The sequence below is a fragment of the Asparagus officinalis genome, chromosome 4 (assembly GCF_001876935.1).
Source record: "Asparagus officinalis chromosome 4, Aspof.V1, whole genome shotgun sequence".
Classification (NCBI taxonomy): Eukaryota; Viridiplantae; Streptophyta; class Magnoliopsida; order Asparagales; family Asparagaceae; genus Asparagus; species Asparagus officinalis.
Genome location: NC_033797.1, coordinates 142,021,729 through 142,043,379, shown reverse-complemented (window position 1 = coordinate 142,043,379; position 21,651 = coordinate 142,021,729). Strand labels below are relative to the sequence as shown.

Genomic DNA, 21,651 nt, shown 5'->3' with positions numbered 1-21,651 from the left:
GGAGCCGTCACCGCCTCCGCCGTCCGCTCCGTCGGCCGCAGGAATCGCCGCCACCACGGAGAGCGCGTCCACTTCTGCGTGCGATGCGATTTCCCCATCGCAATCTACGGTCGTCTCGTAAGTAATTTCTCTAACCCTAGATTCTCAGGGTTTTTTCGTTGGATGTGTATTTGTTAAAGAGGAAAGGTTTCGGTTATGGTTTGAATGTGGAAGTAGAAAGGACGACTTGTTGTGCCTTATTTATGCAGCAGATACATTTAATTTGATAATTTCATTGAGTTTAGAGCTTGATGTGAGGAAGCAAATTGTCGTATACTTTATAGTGGCGGAGAATTAAAAGTTGCGATTTTGATGGTAGAATCGTGAGAATTAGAATCAAGCTTTTAGGGTTTTTGTGGAGTGTTTGTTTAAGAGGAGAAGTTCGGACTCGTAAGTTAAATAATTAACCTTAGATTTTTTTTTTGGCTTTTCTCGTTGGGTATTTGTTAAAGAGGAAAACAAAAACTTCCGAGTTTTTGCCAAAGAATGACCATTGTTTGTGCTTTATTTGCGTATCAGATCCATCTTTAGTGATAATTTCATTGATTTTAGAATTGATGTAAGGAAACAAGTTATTCTATTCTGTGTAGTGTTCAATTGAAAATTGTGATTTTGATAGTAGAATTGTGAGAATTGGTATCCTATAGCTTTAGGATTTTGTTGAGTATTTGTTAAATAGGAAAGCTTTTGGTTATAATTTGAATGTAGGAAGTAAAAAAGGACGATTTTTTGTGTTTTATATATGCATCAGATACGTTGATTTGTAATTTCATTGAGTTTAGAACTTGATGTGAAGAAGCAAGTTATCATATATTTTATTGTGGCAGAGAATTACAAGTTGCGATTTTGATGGTAGAATAGTGAGAATTAGGATCAAGCTTTTAGGGATTTTTGTTGAGTGTTTGTTTAAGAAGAGAAGTTCCGACTCGTAAGTTAAAATCTCTAACCCTAGCTTTTTTTTTTGGGTTTTCTCGGTGGGATTTTGTTAAAGAAGAAAACCCAAAGTTGAGTTTTTGTCAAAGAATGACCATTGTTTGTGCTTTATTTGCGTATCAGATACATTTTAGTGATAATTTCATTGACTTTAGAACTGATGTAAGGAAACAAGTTCTCTTTTTTCTAGTGTTCGGATAATTGGAAGTTGTGATTTTGATAGTAGAATTGTGAAAATTGGTATCCTATATCATTAAGATTTTGTTGAGGATTTGTTAAAGAGGAAATCTTTTGGTTATAATTTGAATGTCGGAAGTAAGAACTTGAGTATTTGTCAAAGAATGACCATCTTTAGTGATAGTACCATAGATTTTTTTAGAATTTACTGCTAATGTGTCCACTGCATTTTTTATTGCCATCAGTGACCGAATCGTAAGAAAACATTTGGCCCTAGCTCTTGAACTGTTCTTTGTTGGTGTTCTGGGAACTCAAAGTTGTGTTTTTGATAGTGGAGTTGTGGGTTTTGGAGTCAAGTATTTGTTGAAGAAGGGAACTTTTGACTTTAATTTGAATGTAGGAAGTAAGAAGTAAAGAATTGGTCTAAGAAGTATTTTCTGTGCTTTATTATGCATCAAATGCATTTTTACTGGTAATATCATTGACTTCAGGACTTACACGAGAAAGCAAGTTAATCCTATTCTAGTATTCTTTATAGCGTGCTGAGAATTAATAAGTTGCAATTTTGGTTATAGAATGATAAGAATTGGATTAAAGTTTTTAGGGTTTGGGCTGAGTGTCTCTCGAAGCAGAAAATTTTCTACTTTATTTTGAATGTAGAAGTAAGAAGTTGTCTGAGAAGAACCATCATCTGTCCTTTATGTATGCAGAACATGCTTTTTTATTGATAATATCATATATCTCAGAATTCACTCAAGGAAGCAAGTTATCCTCTTATTTATAGTGTTGAGAATTAAAAAGTTGTGATTTTGGTGACAGCATTATGAGAGTGGGATCAAGTTTGTAGGGTTTTTGTTGAGTATTCATTGAAGAAGAGATATTTCTACACCAATTTGAATGTAGGAAGTAGGAAGTACAGTATTTGGCTAAGAAGAGCTAGTGCATGGTTTTTTATTTATGTGTCAGATACCTTTTTACTAATAATTTCATTGATTTTAGAACTGATGTGAGGACGCAAGTTATCCTATTCATTATAGTGTGATGAAAACTAAAGAGTTGCAATTTTGATGACAGAATTGTGAGAATTGGAATCAAGCTTTTAGGATTTTCATTGAGTGTTTGTCGAAGAAGAAAACTTTGAGCTCTAATTTGAATGTAGGAAGTAAGAATTAGAGTATTTGTCCAAGAAGAGCTATTGTATGGCCCTTATTCCAAGGTTTTAAATATCGGATGTCGGGTTCATGTCGCTCGGCCAAAATTCATGTCGGATAGCGGAAATCGGGGATATATCGGGGGACATGAAAAAAATATCGGATTGCCATATGGATAGGTTGATATAATATCATAAATGGAATCTTCACATACTTGATAATTATATTGTCTAAACATATGAAAAAGTACATATGAGAAGGGTCTTCATTTTCACAAGCAACCACCAAGTTTTTGCTTTTGCATAGAAAACCAAATAGACACTAGAACAGCTTAACTGCATATGTTTAGACAATTCTTATTAAAGTATAATAATTATCCAGAATATAAAAATTACTAATACAATTCTTTATACACAACTTTATTTATTAATGTAAAGATTTATTAATTGTTTAATTTAAGAATTTATGTTATTATAAAAGTCACTTCATAATTTTACACTCAAAGAAAAAGCTTACAAAAAAAAAATGTTCACATACAAAAAGCGTGCATTATACTAGTAGGAACAAAAAGAAAATTCTACTGAAATTAAAAATTAAACTCGTAATTGCTATTCTAAACTACTTAACTGCATCGACTAACAATTGCAGGATTTTTATTATATATCTGTCATTTCTCCAAACAAGAAAAAAACCGAAGTATATGTGCAACTAATACAAATAAATTCATGTGTTCTTATAGCCTTCCATTATAAAGAAAACACATGCAATAACAAGTAATTAAAACTTACAGCAAGCACCCATATGGGTAGTGGATAGGAAACAATGTGAAACTTTACATAAATAGAAGGTGAAAGATATTGCAAATCATATGATTTCAACATGTCAATGTGAAACTGATATTTCTGAATTTTGGCCGATATTTGATGGCCGAAATGCCGCCCGATATATCCGCTATTTTCCGACATGTCCCCGACATGACTTCAAAAACGCCATACGCATTAAATTCAACAATTTCGTGGCGGCTAGGCTCCGAATCCGCAATATCGGCCGCCATGTCCGACATGGCGGCCGATATTTAAAACATTGCCTTATTCACGTGTCAGATACATTTTCACTGGCAATTTCACTGATTTTAGAACTGATGTGAGGAGGCAATTGACTTGTGCGCATTTGAATCTAGTTCTATTCCACTGATTTTAGAACTGATGTGAGGAGGCAATTGAATTGTGAACATTTGAATCAAGCTTCATCCTTTCCATTAGACTTGTTGATTCTCCCTTTACTTAGGCCTAGGGAGATTTAGTGTTTCCCTTTTATTAAATGTATGTGAAGGTTTATATTAACCCTTTATATAGCGTCATTAGCGTGTATGTGTCTATGCCCTGCACATGAAAATCTCTAGTAGAATAGAAATTATGATGCCATGACAATGGTATTATGTGAGTTTACTCTGATTTTTTGGGTAGGGTTTATTGTGCTTAGTTGAAAAGTGGATCTCATATTTTATACATATGCACTAGAAGCTCATTTAATCAATAGCTAGGAGACTGCTTTGGATGCCAACAGATTTATGTAGTCCAATGGTAAAGGAGGTTGATGGAGGTGTTGGTTTTATCAAGAACACAGTCATAAGTCCAGTTAGCCTTAGGCCCTTAGTTAATGTTGGATTTAAGTTAGCCTCGAACTTGAGTTTTAAATAATTTCAAACTTAGTTTTTTCAACAATCTTGTTATTTGTTTTGCATTGGTTTTATAATCTTCAGATTTTATGGAGTAACTTAGGGTTAATTTCAAGCACAAAAGTCTAGATTAGATTTATTTTAGATTTTATAGGACATTGGATATAGTTGTGATATTGGAAATATATAAACAAAAGTCAATGATGAAATGATAAATACACCATCTATGTATTCCACAATTTAAAGAAATTTGTAGTTGAAGCCTGTGGATGTTGGTTTCTTCTAAACCAGCAAGTGCTTAGTTGTGTTTGGTCTGCTTACTAAATTACTTACATTATATCGCAGTCTTTAAGTGTGTTAATATCTAGTGATACTCCACAAGCACTGCTCTTTTGTTATCTATGCATATTAACTTGATTTTATTTGATTTCTCTTGCATGTTAGCCTTAATATTTGAAATGTGTGTGCTTTTAGGTGGAAAGTCTTAGATAAAATGTCTTCCCTTCCTGCATATGCTATCAGCTAAATTTTTTTGACTGTAAAAACTCTTATGTGACGTGTACCTTCAATTTTTCGTGAATCTTCTCGAGTTGTTACTATGGTTTAACTGACAGAAAATAATCTCAGTACTGGGGCCTTTCTCTACTCTATTGGGTGTTTGGTGGCTGTCTTTCTAGATACATTTTGATATTAAAAGTTGAATTAATTATAAAGTACATATAATTTGTTTTCTATCTGTTGAGCATTAACTTTTATTCTTTTATAACTTCTTCTTATTCTTTTCAGGTGCCTTGTGAACACGCTTTCTGTCTGGCATGTGCGAGGACTGATTCTAGTTGCCATATGTAAGCATTCTCCATCATTTTTTGAACTGTTGGAATGAAAAGTTTGTTTGCAACCTTAACTGATAGATGCTCTGCTTATCTTATAAGACTGTTAGATTGTGGAAGAACTTGTGTTACTGTCACTAGTAAATCGTTAATCAAGATTAATCTAATATGACAAATTATTATTTCATTATCCACTTTAAATACTTGATCAAGTAGGCTAAATGGTTACTAATAGTCAATTTAATATTATACTTTGACATGTTTCAAAATTTCATATTCTGCTTCTGATCCTGAGCTTGATAATGATTGTTTAGCCATGATGTGTGAGAGTTAATTTTTTATCTCAAATAGTAGTTCATGTGTGATGATTGAGCTAGTGGCAAGATACGGTTTCCTCGTTTCTGTTGGAATTTTACCTTGTACAAATTGTGAAAATTAGACACATTTTTTAATGTATTGGATATAACCCCAATGTGCCTTGTGATGCTAAAGAGAGTACAGACCGTTAGGTTGTGATGCTAAAGAGAGAGTACAGAACGTTAAGAATTTTCTTTTTAGCGTAGAAATTTATTTTGACTAAATAACCAAAGACATAGTTGTCGTTACCATGTTCCCAGTGTCTAGTACGAGCATTTTATTTATTTTTTGAGTTCTACACTTGCCATAGACTGTTACTCTTTGTATGCAACACATCAACTGGAAAAAGTTACCCCTTGACACAGTGAAGATCTCATATGGATGTGCGGAGTGTGCTGAGTTGTTATAATAGTATATTGTTATGGAGTATGGCGGTGCAGGTTCCTTTTACTCATATATCAGTTAGTGCTGCTGGCATTTTTGCAGTGGAATGGCTAGACAATTGCCATAAGAAAGTAATTTTTGCACCCTGCATACACTTCTTGTACCCTCTGACCATGATCAATGGTAGTCCCTTTTATCAGAACATATCTTTGACTTTGAGAGGACTTTGGTGGATAGTTAGATGTAAATCCTATGTTGCATGGACAAAATACCCTACACTTGTTGAACCTGTACTGGCCACTGACACTCCTTGAATATACATGCATACATTTATTCAGATGTGTACTCAATTATACAGTATATGTTCTACTTTGAAACGCGCATTGTATACTTCTTGAATGCATATCGTACAGTTCACATTCACTTTTTGAAACTTGTCATCATACTTATTTCAAATCTATGATTTAAGAGGGTTATTTGTGTATCAAGTTAAAAAACAAACTGTTTTGCTATTTATAACATACATACTTAAAATACATAAAAATGTTATAGAGAATTTTATTCTCATAACACGTGAATGTAAAAAACAATATTGATCTTATGTAAAATATTAATTGCAACACACACACAAAAGAATAACTTGTCAATTGAGGGGATATTCTCAGATGACCTGTTCCAATTTAAACCAAGATAAAGCGAAAAGAGAATCCGTTTTGCAACACTTGGTTGAGATTATGCCACATTATTGTATTTATATATGAGGGAATCCCCCCATATGACATGATATCCATTAACCTCTCTCATTATTATATGAATTGAGCTAGGCTACTATCAATAGTATCCAAGATGTGGATACTATTAATTCATTTTGACAATTTGGATTTTCAAATTGAAGATCTATACTTCGGTCGTGGTCTACTATGCATTAACTATCTAGTATCTAGAAATAAAATTTTGAAAAGTTTCACTATGTTTTAGCATGTGTCATATGCCATGACAATCAACATTTCAAAATTTTCACAAAGTTGCTTAATCTTTGGTCCATTGATTCATGATTCGAGACACGATGTAAGCATTCAATATTTTGTTTTTAGGTAGTCTATGCGTGTCCCATAGTACAAATTTCAATTTGGAGATTCAAATTGTATTGATGAGTTGATAGTATCCACATCTTGGATACTATTAATAGTAACCTAACTATACACACACACACATACATACATACAATGTTTTACTTATCGGCCGATAAACCGATATTATTGGCGATTTATCGGTTTTGGGGGTCTTCCGCTATGATAAATTTGATTCTAAATCGGTTGTTGTTTTTAGATGTTTATCGCCGATAATACGGCGATAAAGTGAGTTATTGGCCGATGTTATCGGCCAAAAATTTGAAATTATTGGCCTTTGATTTGAGTTTCTATTTCGGGTAATGAGTACCTATTCAATGCACTTCAAGCTCAACCCGCCCTGAGTTTCTACCATTGGTTAGTGATACTAAACATAATTATTTACATTTTGGTATGTTTATATTTCATTAAGTATGGTTATATTATATTTTAGAATATTATATTATGTATATCATCATGGTAATGTCACTCCGATAAATACTATTTATCCCCGATATCCGATATTCGCTATCCCCGATAAAACGTAGCTGTACTCTACCTTTTAACAAATTTGCCATAACTGTATGCGCACCTGTGTACATGCAATGTAAAATGTAATCAATAATAGTTGATAATGATGAATAGCTATTGTTTAGAAAATTTGGATCTGTTTCGATCTCGAATCTAGCTTTAGCTATTAGCAAACAACAGAATGTGTGCTTTTAGATAGTTGGATGGGTGAGAGTGGTTGGTTTTCTATTCGTTTTTCTGGGACGTTAGAAATAGCCAAATAGGTTTTCATCCATGTCCTAGACTCCTAGTCTTCCTCATGTTCTTAGGGTTGAATATGCTCAGCATGAGTATGAATTGAAGTTGGATAAGTAATGTAGATAATTGTGGACTATCAATCAAAAGGTTTTAGAATTTACTATAATCTTTTTTGTTTTAGTAATATTTGATGCCACTACTCCATTGCACTCGATGTGTGCCTGACACAATACATATTTGTGCGAAATTAAAAAAAAAAAAAATCATTGTCGTATCTTTTGTAATTGTCGTATCTTTTTTAATATAAATAGGTGTGTAAAAAATATTATTGTGGTATCTTTTTTGCATAAAAAACGTCAGGTATCAAAGTTAAATGTTGACTTGGGGTAGAAAAGTTAAAAATGAGTTTAGCTTTGAGGTATTTAAGTGCAAATCACCTGTTCAAAAGTAGCTAATAATTTTCTATTTTGGGGTTTGATAGAAATAAAGGGTAGCCTAGTGCACGAGGCTCCTACCTTATGTTACACGGGTACTTTTAATATGAAGCCGTAGACGTACCCGACATTACCCATACCCCAACTCCTTGGACACTTCTTGCATATATGCATACGTTTATTCGGGCGTGTTCTCAATTATGCAATACATGTTTTAATTTAAAACACTTGTCATATAGTTTTTGGACGTATATTTTACACTTCACATCTACTTACTGAAACTCATTGGACATAGTAGAAGTTCGAATTATGATTTTAAAAGGTCGTATGGATGTCTAGTTTAAAAACTAGTGATTTTCCAATATATAAACACATAATAAAAGAGACGTCAAAATGTCATAGGAATTTTGATTCTCATCCTTATTCTCATATAAATTATTAATTCCAATATATAACATATGTGATATTAATATGTTTATAGTCTTGTCCTCGTATCCTATATTTTACAATTTTGCCATGTCCAGTACTCGTACTCGTACGTGTACCCATGCAACATAGCTCTCACCATTATGGGCTTTGGAGAGGGTCAGATGTATGCAGCATTACCCTTGTGTAGGGAGATATTGTTTCTAATATTTGAACTCGTGATCTTCAAATCACAACGCAACAAGTTTACCATTGTGCCAATGCTCACCATATGGGGTTTGATAGAAATGAAAATAAAGCCCGTGATGTGTACACTTCGTTTAAAGGTATTTGTGTAAATGAGGACTGAAAGAACAAACAATGTGCATAATGCCACAATGAAAATACAGAGGATTTCTACTTCAAATCACTTAAGATATAGTGAAGAGTATGATTCACTTGAAGTAGTAATTTTGAGAATAAAACATTGGGTTCTTTTCTAAATTATTTTCTTTGAAGATGCTCTAACGATGCCAAAAATTAGTAAGAAACATACATTGGAAATAAAACTCCTGAAGAACCTGAAAACTTTAGATGATCTGAATCTAAATGGTTTGCTGTGAAAAAATAGTAATTCTACAAATTGAACTGTTACGAAGTGATTTAACCCATTGCTGTCGCGAGGGAACTCAACGTGGTCTTCACATAGCTATGTCGCATGCCTTACAGTCCACTCTCGACCTGCAAATTTTTAATTCGTTCTCTATCAATTTCAAAATTTAAACAAATGGAGATTTTTAGACCTAATCTTGTGCACCGTAGTCATTAAATCCCGACTTATTGAGGATTGAGAAGAGGAGGAAGTGTGAAGGTGATAATCGATGATGAGATGGAGAAAAAAGGGCCAGTTTAGTGTTTGAGAATTTGTAGGCGGGAGAGATGTTTGTAAAGGTTCTTATTTGAAGCATTTAAAATATGGACGTGGGTGAGTGATTTGAACTTGTGATCGAGATTTTTCTAAAGCCTATTCTCTTAAAACCCCACTTATCTTAAATTTCCTTGCCTTAAATCTTTGCCATTCATTTAAACTTTTCATCAAATCACAACCCTCCATTTCCCATCTCCAAATACAAGCCCAAATGTGTTTTGTGTGGTAGGTACTGTTTGCAATCAGTAACCTGTTGTTCCTGTTTTTACTGTTCACGCAAATGGCGACTCACCGACCAGCCTTCCCCATCATTTTTTGATGATGCCAACACCTCGCTGATGCACTCGAGCCCTCCACTGCTTTCCAATGATGTTCCCTTCTAATCTGACTAAAACCCTATGTTACCCGGGTACTTCATTATTGAAGCCGTACCCGTACCGGACAGGTACCCGACACTTTCCCGTATCCAAACTTCATGGACACTTCTTGAATATATGCATGCATTTATTACAACATGTACTCAATTATACGATATATGTGTTAATTTAAAACACTTAGTCAAAGAGTTCCTGGACGTAGAGCTTACACTTCACATCCGTCTTTTGAAACTAATGGGATACGGGTCGGGTTCGTTTCAGTCCATACCCAAGTTCAAAACTATATAGTTAATGGGTCGTTTAGATGTCTAGTAAAAAAATGAGTAGTTTACAATTCACGATAATCAATATGATAAAAATAAACTCAAAAATGTGATCGAAATTTTAATTCTAATGACACATGAAGCGGAAAAAATTATCTCATGTACATTATTAATTCAATATATATATATGTAGTCGTGTCCCCGTACCCAACATTTTACAGTTTTGCCGTGTCCCCTACCCGTACCCGCACCCGTACCAGTACCCGTGCCCGTTTCCATGCAACTTAGCTAAAACCCCTATAACGACCTCTGATGAGCTCTTGAGATTTGCTTTATTATCCTTATCGTCAGATTTCTTCTGATTGGCTTCCGATACATTATGCTGTCAGTCCATCAAGCCATCAATGATTCCTTTCCTCCAATGAAGCTCTATCGAGGCCTTACAACACCGTCTGAGGTTCATTTAGCCTCAATCATATCCAAACATGGTTGTGGAGAGCTATTAAAGACTTCACAATCTGCGTGCTCCTTTCACATTCCGATCAAGTTCGAATAGTTGCCAAAGTTTGCACAATCGAGAATCTCAAACTTTTGGATTGGGTCTAGATAGGTATTGAAGGCATCATATTTGAGAGCCTCCTTTTGGACGGAGCCTCTGCCATGATCCTCATGAATAGGCAATCAAGTAATCAAAGTGGCCGGATTTTCCATCATAACTGCACCCGGTTTCATCTTAAAAAATATGGATGGGAACTTATATGAACGATTTATCCTTTGCATCTTGGGAAATCTGGACTCCAATTTCAGCAAGGAGAATGTTGATCTCGTTGCAGTCCTGTAGACCCCCTGTTTTGCTTACTCCGATCCTATGCAAATGTTTTGGAAAGACCGGATGTCCTTACTGGAGTTTAAATATCTTATTACTTTCTTTCTGTTGTTATTGAGACTGAGGAGTATGTCATCACTTTATAATTATACTGTTAAAGTTTTTATTTCTGAAGAAAATTCAACTAATTGAGGAGAGAGATGGTCTCTAACGCCAGGGGCATACCCACCTTGGAGGAAGTGGTGTCAGGTGTTATTACCTTCCTCCAAGGTGGTGGCGAAGAACCAAGGTGAATTGAATGATTGATTGACAAAATGAAGTAAGTTCTTGGATTTCATAAGGCAATTAAAATTTCTTACTTTCTCTTAAGGTCAGTTATGTTACATGATGCGAAATAATGAGTTATATAAAGAGTTTTTTTCAGCAATAATTTCTTGTTTTCCCTTAGAGATTGGTCCTTCAGATGTATGGATCCCAATATCATTTTTTAGTTCTCTGGCAGAGTACATGACCTAGTGAGTTTCTACCTCTTGTCTTGGTGACAGAATATCGAGTCTTCACTCTATTTTAATACAAGAAGGTTCATGCGAAAATTGCCCCCTATAGCAAGGTTTTAAATGTCGGCCGATATGTCGGTTTGAGGGCTTGAGCGACCCGACATGGGCGTTTTCAACTCGTATGTTGGTTTTCAGGGTCAAATCGGAAATATCGGGGCCATATCGGGCATATCGACCGATTTTTCAGCCTTAAAAATCGGCTGATATGGCCTTTTTTTAGATCTGTTTTTTGTTATCGGGTTTGGGTTTAGTGATAGAAACCCAAATCTGTTTGACTCGTTCTCATGTTTAAGAGTTTCTTATGAACCCGATAGAAAGAAAAAAGAAAAATTAGGGCTACAACGGACTTGGGAACTGATCACTCCTTTCGTGAACGACGACGCCCTTCCCCCACCTCCATCTCTCCCCCCTGTCGTCCATCTCCCGTTGCGCCCTGAAATCCGAACCCCAACCGAACCCGAGGGCGGCAGGGTATCTCGTCGTCGGGATAAAGGAAAGAGGGTGGTCGATGACTCATCTAAGGACCTCGAGCAGACGAAGAAGTAGAATCCCTGCGACGTTGGAATCCACCCATCGTCGGCGCTACCTCTAGAATTTATGAAGTATGCTTATATTAAATTTAGGAATGCTTAAATTACAATTAGGACATGATATTATACATATGTGCACCACTCGATATGGCAATCCGATATTTAGTCTATGTCCCTCGGTATATCCCCGATTTTCGCTGTCCGACATGGATTTCAGCCGTCTGACATGAACCTGACATTCGGCATTTAGAACCTTGCCCCGTAGGAGGAATGTACAATTTTCTTCTGAGTTCTGTCTTTATTTTTAAAATTCTTAAAATCACATGCTACAAAAGGAAGTCTTTATTGTCAAATTCTTAAAATCACACGCTATAAGGGAAAATTTTCTTCTATGAGTTCTTCTGTCTTTATTTTCTAAACTTTTAAAATCACATGCTGCAAAGGAAGTCTTTATTTTCAAATTCTTAAAATTGCATGTTATAAGGGGAAACTTTCTTCGATGTGTTCTGCTGTCTTTATTTTCAAATTCTTCAATCACAGCTGTAAGGGCCCCAAACACTAACAGTTGTCTGGGAGATCTGGAAATCCATGTTCTTCTTTGGAACAACTTGACTGGAGCTGCATTTTACCCCTTCAGAAATAAATTGTTAAATAGCTAGACGCATAGTCTGTATATTTCTTAGTTCATAATATGAGGGGACGTGAGGATGTCCTTTTTCTGTGGAAAGTGCATCTTTGACCTCTTCATCTTTAGAACTTTAACAAGTTCAATGAAATCCGTTTCAGTATTACTTTCTGTTTCAGTTGGTTTGCAGAAATTTTTAAAAAGATACCCAGTCATTCCAATTCTTTTCAACTTTTCTTTTAGCATTCTTGCTGCCCTTGTTGCACGCAATTTTATACACCTAAGTATCACATGTCTACTAAGTATCATATGTCTTGTCCCAAGTCATTTCTTTTGAACTGTAATCTTCATTTTTTTTCCTGGTCATCTTTTTCTAATCTTTGCGCTTTGGTTTTAATCTTTTGGTCATACTATTTTTAAATTCTTTTATCTGACTACTATCCTGAATATGATTAGTAAAGCTTGAAATTTCCCTGTCACAGATTATTCGACTCAGGAAAATCTGATCTTTAGTTAACATTTATACAGGAAATGTTTTGTTAGGCTTTTTTTTCCATCATACATGGATACCATCCATCTTGTGGTAGTGACCTAATTGATATGCAATCAAGTTGACGTAGAGACATACTTCAGTACATAATGAGAATTTAGTTAAGCAAAATTAGGTTTTGGCATTGTGTTTAATGCACAAATAGCCTTCTATCTTATTTTGAATAATTTAATGTTTACTTTAAGCACTTACCTTGGAAGAGATATATCATAAAAGATAGTGAATCCAAAAATTATGCTGCAAGCTTATTATATCATGATATTGGTCTCGATGTTCCATTTCTTCTTCAAAATTTTTTTATTGTTGTTATTTATTCTTCTGTTCTATTTTGTTCAGCTGTGACGAGCGCATTCAGAAAATTCAGACAATTAAACTTATGGAGGGGATCTACATATGTGGTGCTCCACACTGTCTCAAATCTTTTCTCAGGAGATCTGACCTCGAGGCACATATCAATGAGGCTCATGCTGACCTTATACGCCCAAACATAGAGAAGGAGGAAGCCAACGACAACAATGCCCTCAACACCGCCAAACCCTCATCAACTGATGCTCAGAAACAATCCCAGCAGCCAGAGGTTTCCACTGCCCGAGCTCCTCCCAAGCCATCAGCCTTCTCACCGAGCGCAAACTCCCAAGACCAAGATCGGGAAGAAAGGGCCCGCCGCCATCAGTCAAGAGATCCATCGCCGAGGCCTCAGCTACAACCAAACCCGCCACAATTCCAAAATCAGCAACAGACGCAGACTAGCGATTTTCCTGCAGAAAACCAACCTCAAAATTGGTTTCCTCAACCCCCTACTCTCCCCCCTTTTCAGCAAAACCCTGACCAGTTTCCTATGAACTACCCTTTGCCTTATCCTGTTCAATTTCCAACCGATGGATCTCAGCCTCTTTACAATGTACCTCAAGATTCAAATCAGGGTTCTGTACTAGGCGTTCAACCGTCTCCCTCGGCAATAGGAGGTTTTCCGAACAATTTATCTCAACAATGGGCGATGGGGTTTATGAGCGTTCCTCTGCAACCTCTACACATGAATAACCCTCAGTTTCTGCAAGGAGAAGGGATGACTATAAATCCTCAGATTCAAGGTAAAGAGTCGGATCAGCAGCCACCACCGCCCCTGCCTCTTACGCCGCCACCAGCCTTAGCTCATCAGCAACAACAGCAGATTAATAGGAACAGAGATTTCCCCCCAGGATTTGGTTGAGAGAATGGCTAGGTTTTATTGTTGGTCTCGAATAATATTTTCGTTTTGGTAGTGGTTGGACCGTGTCTATCTTTTTAGCTCAGCTTGCTCGTCTATGGTTCTTTTCAGTGTCTTTGCTGTGAACCGTTAAGGTTGATCTTGTGGTTCGCCGGGCTTCCAAGTTTTTTCTTGATGCGGTGCCGTTTCGTCTAAATTCGATCTATTTGATACGATTGCAAAGGAAAAAAAGGCTTGCTTTTAGATTGTGAGCGAAACTAAGTCAAGTCACAATGAATGTGCCTGCTCTGTCTAACTCATCAAAACACGATCGACCTCGATCCGGGAAAACTGGGTTCGCTAAAACCTTGAAAAGTTTCTAAGTATTGTAAAAACCCTGAAAAGTTCATTAGTTGTTGTAAAGTTAGCAGTAACTCAGGGGTGGCAAACGGGTTGGGTTGGGTCAATTATGATCTGACATGTTTAATAATCGAGTTGCGAACGGGTTGGGTTAGGTCAATTATGATCTGACCCGTTTAATAATCGAATCGAACAATTTATTAAATGGGTATCTCATAGCTGACCCGTGTGGCCCTGTTTAGTCACTAAGGATCTTAGGAGAGCCATATTTACAGGAAAGGGTGGTTTATACCCAAAGATAAAAATGAGAAAATTTATAAACGAGCCCTTCAACCACCCTTCAATGATATAGACCACCTCTTTCTATGTGGATGTTACTAATAAAATCTTTACTCCTATTTAGTAACATTCTCTCTCTCTCTCTCTCTCTCTCTCTCTCTCTCTCTCTCTTATTTTTTAAATTCTCACTTTTGATTGAGTATACGTAGGCCTGTCCATCCGGGCCGAGCCGGCCCGGCTCGGCCCGGGCCGGGCAAAATCGGAGCCCGGACTCGGACCCGGGTACCCCGGGCTGGGTCCGGGCCGGCCCGATTTACTTTCTTTTTTTTATTTTTTTTATCAAATTTTTTTAATTTTATTTAAATTTTAAATTATAAAAAAAAGATAAAAAATTAATAAAAAAATAATAATTTTATTAATCACTTAAAATGACATAAATTACAAATAAAAAATTATAAAAATAAATTCTTTATTAATAATTAATAAATCATTTACAAATTATAAGTATAAATTTATTTTGAAATTCATCGCATCACAATAGATAAGTACATCCCAACTAGGTTTTTTTTAATTTCTTTTCTTTTCTTTATTTTTTTGATAAAAAAATACTAAAAATTAGTTTAAATATATTGTATATATTTATAAGTTATAACTTGAGAGAGAGAGAATCGCATAAGTAGCCGTTGCCCGTTAGGCCAATGGGGAAGAAGTAACCGTTGTAATATACTATACTTATATATACTTATATACTAAGAGAGACAGTATACACACACACACACACACACATTATACATATATAAGAGAGAGTATACTTATATAAGAGGGAGTATACATATATAAGAGAGAGTATACTTATATATACTAAGAGAGAGAGAGAGAGAGAGTATATTAGTATATATATATATATATATACACACATATATTATACATATATAAGAGAGTGTATACTTATATATACTTATATAAGAGAGAGTATATATATACACACATATGACATATTATACATATATAGAAATATATTATATATACATATATTATATATATACATATATTATACATATATAAAAATATATTATATATACATATATTATACATATTATATATATTTATATATACATCTATTATACATATATAATACTTATAAAAAATATAAAAAATTCACTATTCCAGGCCGGGCCGGGCACCAAAGAGCCGGCCCGGGCCCGGCCCGGAGCCCAGACTTGGCCCGGGTTTATGTACTCCAGAATTAACGATTTTTATAATTTTTTATTCAGAATTCAAAAAAATTAAGTAGAGTTCAAAATTCACGATTTCATGAGCTATAATCCACAATTTTTTTTCCATTTTAGATCGTTTCGACCTTGTGACAACTAATTAGAGGGAGCTCAAATTCGACGATTTCGTGAGCCATAGACCATGATTGTTGTCAATTTTTATTTATTTTGATCCAAAGATAAATAATTTTACAGAGTTCAAAAAATTACAATTTTATGAGCTAACCCATGATTTTCTTTCATTTTCGTTCATTTTGATCCATGCCAAACCATTATGTAAAGTTCAAAATTCATGATTTCAAAGCTATAACCCACAATTTTTGTTCATTTTGACCAAATGACAAATAATTATGCAGAGTTACAAATTCACTATTTCATTATATAGCCCATGATTTTTTGTTTATCTTTGTTCATTTATACCAATGGAAAATAATTAAACGAAGCTCAAAATTCATGATTTTCACAAGTTAACCCACTAACTTTTTTCAATTTTCTTCTTCTCGACCAAATAGCAAATAATTATGTAGAATTCCAAACTTATGTTTTCAAGAGTTATAACCCACAATTTTTATTCATTTTCATTTATTTTGACCTAATGATAAATAATTAAGTGGAGTTCAAAATTCATAATTTCATGAGTTATTAGCATAATTTTTGTTCATTTTCGCTCTTTTCGACACATAGCTAAATAGTTAGGCAAAGTTCTAAATTTATGATTTCATGAGTTATAACCAATAATTTTTGCCTATTTTCATTCATTTTGACACAACGAAAAATACTTTACAGAATTCAAATTTTATGATTTCATGAGCTATAAGCCATGATTTTTTGTAAATTATTATAGGTATCTAAAAATGCCTATAGGTGCCCGCACGCAGCTCGAGACGAAGAGAAGCCGATGAACGCCATCATCCGAGTCAAGAAGGATTATCCGAGTGGCCCGCGGCTTGTCGGCCAGTTCCAAATGCCCGCCACACTTGTCGTTCAGTTTCAAGTGCCGTAAAGAAGCTAACGAGCGCATGAAGCAAGTTAGCGAAGCGTACAAGTCAACAGGACGACCAGATACGTAAAACAACAGAAAATACAAGTCCCGGAAAATCGTAAAGTGTCAAAGAGTTCAGCCAAGGCCAAATTTCCCACGCCAACGCAGGACATCAGCAGCTGTCTCGTGCCAACGTGGGTTAGCAGTAGCTGACCCGCATCCTCCGCGGGTTAGCAGGACCTACCGCGCAGTCTTGATCCTCAAAAGCGTTTTTGATAGGTTTTTTGTTGTTTTCTCGGGATTTGTTTGTTCCCGAGTGTCTCAACTGCTTGAATATCATCCATAAATATGATTAGACCGTTATTAACTAAAGATAGGATCAAATCATTCATTCTTATCAAAATACCCTATAAATATAAGCCTAAGACCTCCATCTTACGGGGGCGAATTATTATCAAGACGAGGAGGTGCTGCCGAGTTAGAGAGCAAGCGAGCAAGCGAGCACAAATTTTAGAGGAGGCTAGCTAGATCCTGACGAACTTCGGCATAAAGAAGGAGTCTTTCGAAGGATCTGAAGCCTCGTCCCCCTTTCCTTGAGATTATACTTGGTCTTAATCCCGAGAAGAGTACTGATTTCGCTTGGTCGATATCAGTACTTTAGTGAATACTTCCTTGGTAAAGTAGGAGCTCTGATCAATTATTCTGTCAACCGGATCCGATCCGTAGGCGGTCCACGGATAAACCCCGACACATGCAAAGATCCTACGCAAACAGAGACTAATAAATAGGATTCGTGTGTTGTTTGAAGGAGATTGTAATTTTTATTTTCATTGTGTAAAGGTCTTATAAAAAGACCAATCTTTTTAAAGTTGTTATAACGATCAAAGTTGTAATGAGTTATACAATGAAGAAAACAATTTCAGACCCAAACAGTTATAACCCACAATTTTTGTCTATTTTTGTTCATTTTGATACAATGACAATTAATTAAACCAAGCTCAAGTTCACGATTTATGAGCTGTAAGCCATGATTTTTGCTCATTTTTGTTTATTTTGATCTAATGATAAATAATTATGCATAGATCATGTTTCAATTTTTCATAAGATATCCATGATTTTTGTCTATTTTTGTTCATTTAGACAAATAGAAATTTTGTAGAGTTTAAAATTCACAATTCATGAGCTATAACAAATACATTTTTGTCCATTTTTTATTCACTTTGACCAAATTATAAATAATTAAGTAGAGGATAAAATTTACAATGTCATGAGCTACTAACTATGATTATTGTGAATTTTAAACTCTACAAAATTTCATGAGCTATAAACTACGGTTATTGCCCCTTTTTTTTCATTTTGACCTAACATCAAATAATTAACTGGGGTTCAACATTCAAGATTCCATGAGCTATAGACAATCTTTTTTTATTTTTTATTTCGACCCAATGGGCAAATAATAAAGGAGATTTAGGAATGAATGATTTTCTAGAGCAATAACCCCTAATTTTTGTCCATTTTCGTTCATTTTGATCCATTGGCATACAAATTTGAGAGTAGAATTTCACAATTTCATGTGCTATTATCCATATTATTTATTTATTTTTATTCGTTTTGACCCAAGAATAACTAATTATGTAAAATTTGAAATTCATCATTTTTGTGAGCTATAACTATGAAAAGGTCTCGACCCAATGTCAAATAATTATGTTGAGCTCAAAATAAACGATTTCATGAGCTATGTAACCTACAATTTTTATCTATTTTTGTTCATTTTGACAAAAGATAAATAATTTTGTAGAGCTTGAAATTCATAATTTCATAGTCTATAACTCATTATCTTTTTTATTTTTATCGTTTCAACCCAATGGATGTAATTAAGTTAGAGTTCAAAATTCACAATTTTCTTGATCTATAATCTATGAATTTTTTCCATTTTTGTTTATTTCAATCCAATGCAAAATAATTTAGTGGAGTTCAAATTCATGCAAGATAATTTAGTTGAGTTCAAAATAATGGTTTTATGACCTATAACCTATGGTTATTGTCTCCTTTTCTTTGTTTAAAACCAATGGTAAATAATTTTGTGGATTTAAAAATTTATGATTTTATAAGTTATAACCAACGATTTTTGTTCATTTTCATTTATTCAGACAAAATTTGCAAATAATCACTTTTCATTCATTTTTATTCATCTCGATCCAATGGCAAATAATTATGTAGAGTTTAAATTTACAATCTCAAGAGCTATAACTCAAGATTATTGTCTATTTTTTTATTCATTTCAATACAATGAAAAATAATTTTGTAGAGTTTAAAGTTCATGATTTCATGAGTTATATAAACCATAAAATTTATCCATTCTCATTTGGTTTGACCTAATAACAAATAAATAAGTGGAGTTTAAAATTCAAGAATTCATCTACTATAACTGATTATTTTAGTCAATTTTTGTTCGTTTCAATTCCTATGGAAATTAATTAAGTAGAATTTAAATTTAATGATTTCATAAGCTATACCCATAATTTTTGTCAATTTTTATTCTTTTCTACCTAAGGACAAATAATTAATCGGAGGTCAAAATTCACGATTTCATGTTAATTACTGGAGTCCAAATTTCATGATTTCATGAGCTATAAGCTACGAGTTTTATCCATTTTAATTCATTTCGACCAAAGTGCAAATAATTAAGAGGAGCTCAAAATTCACAATTTCACAAGCTACAAACTATGGTACCATAAATTTTATGCATTTTCTTTTATTTTGACCTAATGCCAAATAATTAACAAGAATTCAAAATTCATGATTTCATGAGCTATAAACAACAGGTTTTGTCCTTTTTTCTTTCCATTTTGGCCTAATGTGAAATAATTTAATAAAGTTCAAAATTCATGGTTTCATGAGAACCTTGATTTTCATCTACGTTTCTTCATTTCGACCCAGTGGCATATGATTAAGTAGAGAGATCAAAATTCATGGTTTTCTAGAGCTAATCTATGATTTGTCGATTTTTGTTTATTTGTACCATACGTCAGACAATTTTTTGAAGAGCTAAATTTTTGTTTATTTGTACCAAACGTCAGACAATTTTTTGGAGTTTAAATTTCATGATCTCATGACCTATAACCCATATTTTTTATTCATTTTCGTTTATTTCAACCTAATGACAACTAATATTGCTGAATCCTTAAATCATGATTTTATGAGCTATAAACCTTAATTTTTGTTCTTTTTTATTCGGTTTGGCCTAGTGGAAAATAATTAGGTAGAATTTAAAACTCATTATTTTCATAAGCTACAAGCCGCATTTTTCTATTCATTATTTTTGTCTCGACCCAATGACAACTAATTACGCAAAGCTAAAAATTTATGATTTTTCTGAGCTATAACCTATAATTTTTATTCATTTTCATTCGTCTCGACCCAAAGGCAAATAATTTTATAGGGTTAAAAATTTATGATTTCATGAATTGTAACCAATGACTTTTGTCCATTTTTGTTTATTTAGACACAACGACAAATAATTTTGTCGAGTTCAAAGTTTATGACCATTTTCTTTCATTTTGACCCAATAGGAAATAGTTACGCATAAGTCAAATTTAATTATTTTCATGATCTATAACAAACAAATTTTATTGATTTTCGTTCACTTTGACGCAAACAATCAAAAAAGTAGAGTTCAAATTCATGATGATAGGCTATAAGCCATGGTTTTTGTCCATTTTTGTTTGTTTAGGTCTGATGCTAAATAGTTTTTCGGAGTTTAAAATTCATAATTTCATGAACTATATAAATAATTTTTGTCCATTTTTATTCATTTTGACCAAATTGCAAATAATTAGGAGAGAATTCAAAATTCACAATTTTTATTACTATGACCCATGACTTTTGTTTATTTTTTGTTCATGGCAATCCAATTGGAAATAATTACGTAGAGGTCAAATTAACAATTTCATGTGCTATAACCCATGATCTTCTCTATTTTTGTTCATTTTGACACATCATCAACAAGTTTTATAGAGTTGAAAATTATAATTTCATGACCTACAACTTGTAATTTTTGTCCTTTTTTGTTTTGAACATATAGCAAATGTTAACATTAGTCTAAAAGTCACGATTTTTATGAGCCATAACCCCTGATTTTTTAATCTTTCGTTCATCTTGATCCAGTGGCAAGTAATTTAGTGGAATTAAAAATGTACAATTTCATGAACTATTATCCATAAGTTTTGTGTATTTTTTCATTTTGACCTTGACAAATACTTAGGTAGAGTTTGAAACTCACGATTTCATGAGCTAAAACCCATAATTTTTGTTATTTTTTTCACTTTAACCTTATGGAAATTAATTACGGTGAGTTAAAATTTCAAAATTTATGAGCTATAACCCACGATTTTTTTTTCATTTTCATTCATTTTGACCAAATTGTAAATAATTAAGCAGAATTCAAAATTCATGATTTTAGATCTACAAACTCCAGTTTTGTCTATTTTAGTTCATTTCAACCTAATATAAAACAATTAACCAAAGTTATAAATTCATAATTTCATGACCTATAAACTAAGGACTTTTTCCATTGACCTGGTGTGAAATAAATTATCATTCCTAATTTACGATTTCATGAGCTATAGCCCACAGTTTTATCTATATTT

At 33.9% G+C, this 21,651-nt stretch overlaps 1 protein-coding gene across 1 annotated transcript in view; it reads left to right on the top strand.

Moving 5' to 3' along the window:
- Window positions 1-14,303, top strand: part of LOC109839410 (E3 ubiquitin-protein ligase ZNF645) — a 15,892-nt gene extending 1,589 nt beyond the window's left edge. The window contains exons 2-4 of the mRNA XM_020407835.1: window positions 5-117; window positions 4,765-4,823; window positions 13,258-14,303. Of these exons, the coding sequence (XP_020263424.1) occupies window positions 5-117; window positions 4,765-4,823; window positions 13,258-14,131 (1,046 nt within the window). The 3' untranslated portion in view covers window positions 14,132-14,303. The remainder of the gene's footprint in view (window positions 1-4; window positions 118-4,764; window positions 4,824-13,257) is intronic.